Source organism: Pristis pectinata, chromosome 21, assembly GCF_009764475.1.
Source record: "Pristis pectinata isolate sPriPec2 chromosome 21, sPriPec2.1.pri, whole genome shotgun sequence".
NCBI classification, from domain to species: Eukaryota; Metazoa; Chordata; class Chondrichthyes; order Rhinopristiformes; family Pristidae; genus Pristis; species Pristis pectinata.
In genome coordinates, this window is record NC_067425.1 from 19,800,116 (window position 1) to 19,812,862 (window position 12,747).

Below are 12,747 nucleotides of genomic sequence, written 5' to 3' on the forward strand. Positions count from 1 at the left end.
GATTCAAATGGACCAGGCCTGCACCATACCCGGCTAGAAGATCTCTAAGGGACCAGGCCTTGCACAACTCACTGTTATGCTTGCCTATGTATAGGATGGGTGGGGGTAAATACTTGCCTCATCCCTTGGACCAGGTAAAGCCTTTGACTGAATGTTGCAAGTAGATGTTGCAAAGTTCTTTCCAAAATGGGGCTTGGGGAAGGAATCCATAATTACAGATGACTGCCCTCCACAGACCTCAAAGCACAGTCCTAATCAATGGCTGCACTCTTTGTCTTGTTGTATAGAATTTTACTGAGTTCATTTGGAACACTGGGATTATAAGGGGGGTACTGATCCCAGACAGTGGATTCACTCTGGTCAAAACCCTCCCAAAAATGAAACCATGTTCTTTGGCAGCCTTGCCAGCAAATTCTTTGTTCCCTTCACCATCAGATCTGATTACCTGAAGGAAATGGGAACATGGTTCAGAGGGGCCAGGACATGCATCAAAAAGAGAAACAGTACTCTAGCAACTGCACTCATTATTCTCAATCATGGGAAAGAACCTGGTCATTGTGTAAGGTGCTCTGTTACTGCACTCTGCACAGTTGTGGCCTGTACCCAGCAGCCGCTCTATAGCAAACACTTGAGACCTTTTACGATTAATCTGGAGCTCAAACGGATTGGGATCACAGAACCTCAATGTATAGTCTCCAGAAAAGAGGGGGGTGGGGAGAGTGGGAAACTTACTCAGTGTGGCCCTCATTTTGATGCTACATTTGTGTGTGACTATATCAAACTGTTCATAAACAGTTTGGGTATGGAAACTCCAAGTGTCATTCTGTGTTAAGGTTCTTTCTGTTCCTAGTGTTGTGAAGGATGGGTCTACCCAGGTTGCCTTAGAATGTTCCTTTTTAGTTAGACCATTCAGCACCACCTATCCCTTAGAATACTTTGTCTATTATAACAGTTTTGATCATATAGCAATTTTCCACTGGGCAACATGATACGTCATCAGAGCCCTGCAGGAAAAGGAGATGGTGGATCATGTCAGGTGCTTTCCTGAGCCAACAATCAAAGTCATTTGGCAGAATGCCTCATTACCAAACTTTCAACAAGCACAAGACCCTGCTTGGTGGTGAGAGAAGCCCTCTGATGCATTTCTTTCATGTACATCGAAATAGTGACCACGCTGTCCTCGAGACAACAGCACTGGAAATGACTCAGTTGCCCATCTCCTTCTAGAATGCGGCTTTGCCGGGAAGATCTGGGGATAGATGCAGAGGTATTTGTTGAGGCTTATCCTGAACAGCTGCATTTCACAGGACTCTGTGCTGGATGGGCTATTCCCAGGTACTCAATGAGACAAATATTAATTGCTACTGGAAAACTATCAATGTGGTCAAAGACCATCTCTGGTATGCTTGAGACTCAGTGGTATTCTAGAGTGCTGCAAACTGGCATGCTGTAAGGTCCAGAACTATGTGCTGAACCTGATTGCAGCTATCACAAAGGCTCTGTGGGCAAGGAACCTCCTACTATTGTACTCTTAATTGAAATTTGTGTTAAAACAGTTGTATATCAATTACATCTGATGTCATGGTAATGTTAAATAATTTGAATAACATGAAAATGTTAATGTTCTCTATTATAAACTTTTTTAAGAATAAAGAATATTTAAAATGTAAAAAAAAGTTAGAATCACTTCTGTCGCCATTGTGTAAAGAAGTAACTCTTGTAGTAGTTTATATGGTGTCAGTTAAGGAGTAATGCTCAAATCATTGCCTTGGGAGATTATCATAGTTAGTTGTCATAATTATCAATAATCTGTTACTTTCATAGGAAGCGGAAGAAATGCATATTAAAGCAATTCAAATTAAGGAGCAACTCTTAGGCCAGGAAGATTATGAAGTGGCGTTGTCAGTGGGACATCTTGCTTCTCTCTATAACTATGATATGAATCAATATGAAGATGCTGAAAAGCTTTATCTGAGATCTATAGCAATAGGTATGTACCACTGTAACTGCACTTTGAGAATACAATGCCAAAATAATCCTATTTTTACACACTATTGTATTTGAATGTCTGATGAAAGTTCAAGACATGACCAAGATTTTGACAGGTAATAACTGCATATCTATCGTTGTTTGGCATCAGTACTTGATGAGATTTGTACCAGTTTTTGAGTTTAATACAAAAATCCAAAAGTTGCTGTTAGTGATTTGGCCCTCTTCTCAAAGCATGGCTATTTGCAGTCTTCTATACTGCAGTAAAGGAAAGTGACTAGAATTGGCATGGATTTAACTTTTTTTTTTACAAACTAGTCTTGCCATAAAGTAATCTGAAAAGAAAACAAAATTGCAAGGACTGAAATGAAAAAAGAATGTGCTGGAAGTACACAGCAGTTTGGGCAGCACCAGCAGAGAAACTGATAACGTTTCAGGTTAACAACCCTAAATCAGAACTAAAACCTGAAATGTTAACTCTTTTTCTCTCTCCACAGATGCTGCCTGACCTGAATATTTTATGCTCTTTCTGATTTTATTTATGAAAATCTTGCACTTTGTTTCATGAGTAAGTTACGAATGGAATAATAAGTCATAATTACAACTTAGCGAAATCAAGTTATGCTAATGGTAGTTTTCTCAGATGTGCAAAAATGAGCTTAAAATAAAAAAAAATTTAAAATTTGAAAGCTTATGATATTTCAGCTTTGCCCTTAATCTTTTTTCTGTGGTGATGTTTATTTGGCAGTCTATTTGATTTGTTATTTAAATATTGTAAATTTTCCCTTCCCTTAATGTGACTAGCTGGCTGCTCAGTCAGGTAGTTGACATCACAGATGCTGGAAGTTAGCGACCCCTTGGATTGATCCAGGACAACTACAGGCATCAAAATAGGGGAAGTTGGAGTAACTGGGGTGCATAATGCCTTCTTTTGACAAATGTGCTCTAAACTGTAAATTTCTGGAATTCCTTCCTAACTCCTCTTTGAAAACTTTGTTTAAAATCTAACTTTTTGATCAAATTATTGACATTTTTTTGGTGTGGCATGACATCCAAATTTTACTTAAATGCTGCTTCGAGTTACCTTGGACCATTTTGCTACATTTATTTATTATAGCACAGGAAACAGGCATTCACGCCACTGGGTCCACGCCGGCACCAAGCAGATCAGTCTCATTCCCCTTTCCCCTGTAGACTTGCAACTATTCTCCTTCATGCCCATCAACTCCCCTTTTAGTTCTTTAGCTGCTTACCTGCCCTAAGGGGTAATTTACAGTTAGTAATTGATCTTCCAGATTGTCTTTGGATGTGGGAGATAACTGAGCATCTACACAGAGAGCGTGCAAGCTCCACATACACAAAACCGGGGGTCAGGATTAAACATGGGCCCCTGGAGCTGCGAGGTCACAGCACTAACTACTGCATCACCATTCCTTATTGTTACATTTGGGGCAAAATAGCTACAGGCCATCCCCGGGTAATGAACGGGTTCCATTTTTACTGATATCCTTACGTTGGAAAATACACAGAAATCACTCAAACCTCCAACAATAATGAATGGCATCAAAAGCACATAAGACTGATAAGAAAGAACAATCAGCAAAAAGTGGAGAAAAAGAGAGGAAACTAGTTCTGCCGTTTGTTGGAACAAACATATGTACATGTGTTGGACTCTTGGATTTCATGATATTATAGGAGCTCGTTCTGAGTAGGGGTGTCCATGAGTTGGAGATGGCCTGAAGGTGGCTTTATTCTCTGAAACCTATACCTCTTGTATCTGTATGTCCAGTATGATGTGACCAGGGTTAACATTTAAATCAATAATATAAGCTGATCAAAAATCCTAATTGGATGCTGCTAATGGGCTTTCTTGAAGTATTGTGGTTTAATGTGCTTTGTGCCAGGTTAATATTAACAGTTTTGGGGGAAAAAAATCAGGTGAATGGAGAAATATCTATGATTAAATAACTTGTCCTCTCACATCATGTTCCCGTATCTGCCATGTTCCCAGAGCTTTATTGTTATTTTTGCACATTGGAGAATGTTTCTTGGTCAAACTAGTATATTTCTGAGCATTCCTGAAGTCTCACTAAATTATTACTAAAATATTGGAACTTCGCCTCCTGATATCTCACCATTATAGCAGCAGTGGTTATAAAAAGCCCTAGGATTCATTATTGCTCTGAAAAGGAACTGACCATCTTGTTCAAAATTAAAATCAACCAGTGCTATTTCCAACATATCCAAACAATTGAGTAAATTATCTTGCCTTTTCCACAAGGAAAATACTGCTCAACATTTGCACTTCATTCTCATTTTGGTTAGCCACGTTGCCTAGTCTTTGTGCCAGTAATGGATTCTGCTGGTTTGCATGCATTTACTCTCCTGCAAACCACAGAGTACCATTGCAACCTGCTTTACTATCACTTTCTAATACTTTGCCTTTTCACTACTTTCTTTATCTGTACTGTTATTTAAGCAAACTAATTATCCCTCAGGTTGTTAATATCATTGGAAAATTAATTGCAGGCACAGAGCACCAATGGTTACATTGTTTAGCTTGGCCGTGCCTCGGAATGCTTATGAAAGAAATAAATGATGTGGCCAAATGATGTGGTTAGATGATGTTATTGGTCATTATGTAAAAAAAATATTACTAGTTTCTAACCCTTTTTCTTTCCAAGAATCTGGAATAGCTGTAACTGCTCATTTTTCTACTCTGGATCTGGCTTTTGTCCAGCCCACAGCACTGAAAGAATCCTGTTAAGAGTTACATGCTGTTCTATGTCATCATGACCACATTGTGGTCCTTCATTCACATCATTTGCCAGTCAACCGCATCAATTTCTACTGTTGCTTTATTTTACAGGAGGCAATATGTGTTGTAATCATTTGATTTCCAATGCCAACATTGGCTTACACTTAGTGCCTTGACGAGACTTATTTTGGAACAACGCAGGGGTGCGGGGGGTGGGATTTGTCGACATTTCAAGTTGAAACCCTGTATCAGAACCAGATTCCAGCATTTGCAGTCTCTCGTGTCTTTAGACTTGGTCCCCATTACTGAGCACATCACATGCAAAATCATCTTGGCCATTAAGTAGGTAAAGGTAAGATTTTACCTGTTATCTGTTTATAAATTTTTAAGTAGGGAAAAACTAGGGGGGGAGAAAAGAATTGGTTCAGATGGAGGACATGGTGGTGTGCTGCAGCTGCTTGATGTGGGAGCCCGTGGACCTTGCTGTGGTCCACGATGGCCACATCTGCAGTAAGTGCTTGAGGCTGGAGGAACTTTGACTCAAACTTGATCTGGAGTTGCAGCTTCAAATACTGCGCAGCATCAGGGAGGGGGAGAGCAGGTACTTCTGGAGTCCAGGAAGTAGATAGAAGGGCAACTGTCACGGGAGGGAAAAGGAAAAAAAAACAAACAGGCAGATAGAGCAGAGGACCCCGGAGGCTGTTCCCCTCAATAACAGGTTTTCTGCTTTGGAAGCTGTTGAGGGAGATAACCTGCCGGGGCCTAGCAGCAGTAGCCAGGTCTATGGCACTGGGACCGGTCCTGCTGCTCAGAAGGGAAGGGAGGAGAAGAGGAAGGCAGTAGTGATAGGGGACTCAATAGTCAGGGAAACAGATAGGAGGTTCTGTGGCAGTGAGCATGAATTCCGGATGGTATGTTGCCTCCCAGGTGCCAGGGTCCGGGATGTCCACAGGATTCTAGAGCGGGAAGGAGAACAGCCAGAAGTCGTGGTTCATGTTGGTACCAACGACATAGGTAGAAAGAGGGATGAGGTCCTGAAAAGTGAGTTTAGTGAGCTAGGCAGAAGGCTGAAGAACAGGACCTCAAGGGTAGCAATCTCGGGATTGCTGCCAGTGCCACACGATAGTGAAGGTAGGAATAGGAGGAGATGGCAAATAAATGCATGGCTGAGAAGTTGGTGCAGGAGGGAGAGGTTTAGATTTCTGGATCATTGGGATCTCTTCTGGGGAAGGTGGGGCCTGTACAGAGAGGTCGGGTTACACCTGAACCTGAAGGGGGCTAATATCCTTGCAGCCAGGTTTGCTAGGGTGGTTCAAGAGTGTTTAAACTAGATTGCGAGGGGGAAGGGAACCGGAGGAGTAAGTCAGAGGAAGAGGGGGATGGGGGAAAAGTCAGATCTGACAGGTAGAGAGGCTTTGAGGAAGGAGAAGCAGAGTACAGGCTAGAAAAGTAGTAGGGTGGATGGGCTAAAGTGCATTTACTTAAATGCAAGAAGCATGAGGAATAAGGGAGGTGAACTGAGAGCTTGGATAAGTACATGGGACTACAATATTGTGGCTATTACAGAGACATGGCTGACATCAGGGCAGGAATGGATATTGAATATTCCTGGTTTTCAGTGTTTTAAAACGATTGGGGGGATCAGGGCAGGAATGGATATTGAATATTCCTGGTTTTCAGTGTTTTAAAACGATTGGGGGGCGGGGGGGGGCGGAAGAAGAGGAGGAGGGGTGGCGATACTGGTCAGGGACACTGTTACAGCTGCAGAAAGGGTAGATAATGTAGAAGGATCCTCTCGAGAGTCAATATGGGTGGAAGTTAGGAACAAGAAAGGAGCAGTTACCTTCCTGGGAGTATTCTATAGGCCCCCTGGTAGCAGTAGGGATACTGAGGAGCAGATTGGGAGGCAGTTTTTGGAAAGATGCGAAAGTAACAGGGTTATTATAATGGGAGACTTCAACTTTCCAAATATTGATTGGCACCTACTTAGTGCCAAAGGTTTAGACGGGTCGGAGTTCGTTAAGTGTGTCCAGGACGGATTCCTGACATAGTATGTTGACAGGTCGACTAGAGGGAATGCCATATTAGATCTAGTTTTAGGTTATGAACCGGGACAGGTGACACATCTATCGGTGGGTGAGCATTTGGGGGACAGTGACCATTGCTCCATAACCTTTAGAATTGTCATGGACGGATAGGAGCAAAGAGGACAGGAAGATGTTTAATTGGGGAAAGGCGAATTATGAAGCTATAAGGCGAGAACTTGAGAGTGTAAATTGGGATGACACTTTTGAAGGGAAATGTACTATGGAGATGTGGTCGATGTTCAGGGATCGTTTGCAGGATGTTAGGGATAAATTTGTCCTGGTGAGGCAGAGAAGGAATGGCAGGGTGAAGGAACCGTGGGTGACGAGAGAGGTGGAACAACTAGTTAGGAAGAAGGCAGCATACATAAGGTGTAAACAGCAAGGATCAGACAGGGCTCGTGAGGAATATAGAGTAGCAAGGAAGGAACTTAAGAAAGGGCTGAGGAGAGCGAGAAGGGGACACAAAAAGGCTTTGGCAAGTAGGATTAAGGAGAATCCCAAGACTTTTTTCTCGTATGTGAAGAGCAGAAGGATGGCTAGGGTAAAGGTAGGTCCGATTAAAGACAAAGGTGGGAGGATGTGCCTGGAAGCTGTGGAAGTGGGTGAGGTTCTCAATGAATACTTCTCTTCAGTATTCACCAAGGAGAGAGGCCTTGATGATGCTGAGGACAGTGTTGGTAGGGGTAATGTTCTAGAGCATGTAGATATCCAGAGAGACGATGTGTTGGAGCTGTTAGAAAATATTAAGATGGATTAGTCCCCGGGGCCTGACGGAATATTTCCCAGGCTGTTTCGTGAGGTGAGGGAGGAGATTGCTGAACCGTTGGCTAGGATCTTTGAGTCCTCGTTGTCCACGGGGATGGTACCGGAGGATTGGAGGGTGGCGAATGTTGTCCCCTTATTCAAAAAAGGTAGTAAGGATAGTCCAGGGAATTACAGACCAGTGAGCCTTATGTCTGTGGTGGGTAAGCTGTTAGAAAGGATTCTAAGAGATAGGATCTATGATCATTTAGAGAATCATGGACTGATTAGGGACAGCCAGCATGGCTTTGTGAAGGGAAGATCTTGCCTCAAACCTGATAGGGTTCTTTGAAGTGGTGACCAGAAAGATTGATGAGGGTAGTGTAGTGGATGTGGTCGACATGGATTTTAGTAAGGCGTTTGATAAGGTTCCACATGGTAAGCTTCTTCAGAAAGTCAGAGGCCAAGGGATCCAGGGAGGCTTGGTAGTGTGGATTCAGAATTGGCTTGCCTGTAGAAAGCAGAGGGTTGTGGTGGAGGGAGTGCATTCAGATTGGAGGGCTGTGATTAGTGGTGTCCCACAGGGATCAGTTCTGGGATCTCTATTTTTTGTAATATTTATTAATGACTTAGATGAGGGGGTGGAAGGGTGGGTTAGCAAGTTTGCAGATGACACAAAGATCAGTGGTGCTGTGGATAGTGTGGAGGGCTGTCGAAGCTTACAGAGGGATATTGATAGGATGCAGAGCTGGGCTGACAAGTGGCAGATGGAGTTCAATCCAGAGAAGTGTGAGGTAGTACACTTTGGAAGGACAAACTCCAAGGTGGAGTACAAGGTAAATGGCAGGGTTCTGGGCAGTGTGGAGGAGCAGAGGGATCTGGGGGTTCATATACACAGATCACTGAAAGTCGCCTCACAGGTGGATAGGGTAGTTAAGAAAGCTTATGGGATGTTAACTTTCATAAATCGTGGGATCGAGTTTAAGAGCCGCAAAGTAATGATGCAGCTTTACAAAACTCTGGTTAGACCACACTTGGAGTACTGTGTCCAGTTCTGGTCGCCTCATTATAGGAAGGATGTGGAGGCGTTGGAAAGGGTGCAGAGGAGATTTACCAGGATGCTGCCTGGATTAGAGAGTATGGATTATGAGGAGAGACTGAAAGAGCTAGGGCTTTACTCATTGGAGAGAAGGAGGATGAGGGGAGACATGATAGAGGTATACAAGATATTGAGGAATAGAGTGGACAGCCAGCGCCTCTTTACCAGGGCACCAGTGCTCAAAACAAGAGGACATGGCTTTAAGGTCATGGGTGGGAAGTTCAAGGGAGATGTCAGGGGGAGGTTTTTTTCACCCAGAGAGTGGTTGGTGCATGGAATGCGCTGCCTGGGGGTGGTGGTGGAGGTTGATATATTGCTCAAATTCAAGAGATTGTTAGATAAGCACATGGAGGAATTTAAGATAGAGGGATATGTGGGAGCAAGGGGTTAGATAGTCTTAGGTGTGGTTTGAAAGGCAGCACAACGTGGTGGGCTGAAGGGCCTGTATTGTGCTGTATTGTTCTATGGTTCTGTTTTCAAATTTCTCCATTGTTCTTTGCACATCCCCACTCTTCCCAACCCCGCACTTTCTTCAACTCCATTGTTTCTACCATTGATGGCAGAGCATAAAATAACTTCATTTTATTTACAACCATTCTCTGTAATGCACGTCCCTTGCGCTGAACCTCTAAAAGCCTTTCCATCCTTACTAAAGTGAGCCCAGAATCAGAGGCAATATTCTAGTTGTGGCTGAAACATTGTTTTACCAAGGTTCACTGTAGATGCCTGGCTTTTGTACCATGTGCCTCTATTCATCAAGCCCAGAACCCCATGTGTTTATAACCACTTTTACAACCTTCCCTATTTATAAACCCAGGTCTCCTGTTCATACATCTCTCTTTTTAGAATTGTACTTCATTTTAAATGTTGCCTTTCATTCTTCCTGCCAAGTAAATTCCCTGGAATAAATTCTCTAAATCCCTTTCTTGCTCTATCCTTGGCGACAAGATCATTGCTGCTGCCTCACAGCTTTCGCAGTGAGGGTTTACTCCTGACTTCTGGTGCTGTGTGTGTGGAGTTGGGACATTCTTTGTGTGACTGCATGGCTTTCCCTGGGGTTCTCTGGTTTCCTCCCACATCTCAAAGGTGCACTGCTGGGTAGAGTAATCGATTACTGTAAATTATCCCAAGAATGGGTGGGTGGGAGGATAATCATGATGGAGTTGATGATCGTGAGAGAATAGGTTACACAGAAATGAGTGGGGGATTGGTGGGATTACTGTGGACACTGGCATAAACTCAGTGGGCCAATTTGCTGCCTCCTGTGTTGTAGGAAACATAATAAGGTAAGAGGGAAAAGATTAAGATTTTTGTTTAAACTTTACCTACATCGGTTGCCTTAATTTCCCATCTCTTGCCTACTCATTTAATGTAATTAAATATTCAAGTATAGGTTGGAAATTGATCACAATCTAGGTGTGGCCTAGTCTACCACTTTGCTCTTGAATTTTCAAATTACTTGAAGGTCGGTTATTTAGATTCAGATAAAAATTTCCCATCATTTTGATTTCAGCTTTAGCAGTGCCTTTTTTTCCCCCAAATAATTAAACTTGCTTACTCAGCAAATAGTAAAAGTTCTTTGTGTTTGCTTGCAGGAAAGAAGTTATTTGGTGATGGTTACAGTGGACTGGAATATGATTACAGAGGTCTCATCAAACTGTACAACTCTATTGGCAATTTTGAGAAAGTATTTGAATACCATAATATTCTGTCCAACTGGAATCGACTGCGAGATCGACAGTTTGCCATCAGTGATGCCCTTGAGGATGTAAATGGCAGTACACAGTCCACAGAGGAAGTAGTCAGATCATTTCTGTTAGCTCAGCCAACAAATGGACAGGGATGCTGAGAATCGAGGCAGGAATAAATTGTCACATACAGTCTTTATTCCCTGGACTGAAAGGGAGAAGCATACTGTGAAACAATCCAGTAACTACACTTAATACCATTAGGGTAATTACTTTCTTTTAGGTGTTAAGCTCCGAGATAAAGGAAATGGGGGAAAAAAAATTCATGTAATAGATACGAGACTAGGAACGACCTGACCAGAAACAGTCGCCATGGCATGTCATTGTATCGTAAAGTTTGCAAATGCTGATGACGTGGAGGATTTGTCTCAGCAAGTGAAGTTATTTTGCAGCTGCAGCCTTTAATATTTTATTTTAATTATATTTCAAATCATTTGCTGCTGATCAAAAGTAATTTTTGAATAATAATTCAACCATTTCTTTATGCATAAGATTTCAGGATGTGCAAGTGGATTTCAAACATTCAGGCCTTTCTACCTATTTTTGTTTTGCATCTTGAAAGTTACCGCAGTTCCCTGTCAGCTATGCTAACTGGTGCCATTGCACTGTGAGTCTCCACACAGACTCGTAGTTAGTCCTAATTGTTTTGCTTACATCAATTTCAAAAATGACAACCTTAAGGGCACTGTGATAGGTTTGCTGTACATTACAGTATGTCATTATATTCCTAGGTATCTATAGCATGGTGGCCTTAGTGAATTTGTTGAAGTGCACATTTTTTAAACTGAAGTATTAAAGGAATATATCTAGAAGTTGGTTTGTGGTGCACAAGTTCAGTGTCGGATCACTAACTGATGTTTTTAGGTACCATTTGTGTCATCCAATTTTTTAAATTCAATTTATATTCCTCATTGGGAATAATGTTGCCATATTCCACATTAAGTGAATAATAAAGTTTTGATAACATTGTGGACATGGAAATGAAAAAAGGTCAACTGTGTTCATTTTATTGCACATTTAAGTAAACAGTACTATTTTTGTATTTTCCTGAATTGCGTTGACAGCAGTTGCTAACACTATTACCAAATTCAGCCTCTGCTGTTAAAAGCAAGATGACAAACAGACACTTCCTTGATACTTGAGCAGGAATTCCTGTAATAGTGCCACGCTGAATTTGTACAACAACATCACAATTTTGTTTTAATTCCATTATATGTGTACAGAAACTTTTAGTGTAACGACATAACAGGCTGCAGCGCCCAATATTATGTGCAACCATCAAGCCATTATTGCTTATGTTTGTAACAAACATTGTGATATTATGTAACTGTACTACTACAAAATATTATTGATCTGCTAAATATAGTGTTCATGCACAACCTCAGTCTTTGCTTCTTAGCTGATTGTTCATTTTTTGGTATTTTCAGATATGATGGTTTTCACATGGATGTAGACACCACACAATCCACAGGGAAATGTGGATGTAAGTCAGGAATTGGAAGGGTGGGGAAAAACTGCAATAACCAGGGAAGTGGAACTTGGGCTGATGAATCACTGTTTCTTGATGGACTTTGTTGCAAAGTTTTTATAACAGTGTCTAGTTAGATCATTGATGCATTAAAATTAATTCCCCAAAATTCTCTGTGTGGGGAAGGTTCCACTAAATTGGAAAATAACAAATTTAGTTTGTTAATTCAAAAAGGGAGAGAAACCAGAATGTAGGAAACTACAGGTCAGTTAGCTTAACATCTATTACAGGGAAAATGTTAGTAGCTATTATTAAAGACATTCCAGTGGGGATTTATAAAAACTCAAAAAAAAAATGGGCAAGGTCAATATGATTTTGTGGAAGAGAAATGATACATCACCAATTTTTTGGAATTCTCTGAGGAAGCTGCATGCCCTGTGGATGAAGGGAAATCTGTGGATGTACAGTACAGCAAGCATTTGATAAGGTGCATTGAAGGTCATTGTGGAAAATTGTACTTGTGGTGCAGGAGGTAGCATTTTGGGATAGATAGAAGATTAGCTAGCTAAGAGGAAGCACAGTAGGCTTAAATGGATTTAATGAATGGTGTGCCACAGGTATTGGTGCTAGAATCTTGACATTTTACAATTCTTATAAATGACTGATAAAGGCATGCAGATATGATTGTTACATTTGCTGTTCTCACAAAAATAGGTAGGAAAGTAAGTTGTTAAAAGGACAGAGGAAGGTGACTAAGGAATAGTTAGTAGGTTAAACAAGTAGACAAAGATTTGGTAAGTGGATTTTAAACAAAAAATGCAGAATTGTAAGAAACAGCGAGTAATTAGGAAAGCTAA

General features: G+C 41.5%; 1 protein-coding gene across 1 annotated transcript in view; it reads left to right on the forward strand.

Moving 5' to 3' along the window:
• The window catches only part of appbp2 (amyloid beta precursor protein (cytoplasmic tail) binding protein 2), a 66,693-nt gene extending 54,892 nt beyond the window's left edge, over nt 1–11,801 (forward strand). Inside the window, exons 12-13 of the mRNA XM_052035652.1 lie at nt 1,825–1,990; nt 10,270–11,801. Of these exons, the coding sequence (XP_051891612.1) occupies nt 1,825–1,990; nt 10,270–10,523 (420 nt within the window). The 3' untranslated portion in view covers nt 10,524–11,801. The remainder of the gene's footprint in view (nt 1–1,824; nt 1,991–10,269) is intronic.
• The last annotated feature ends 946 nt before the right edge of the window (nt 11,802–12,747 follow it).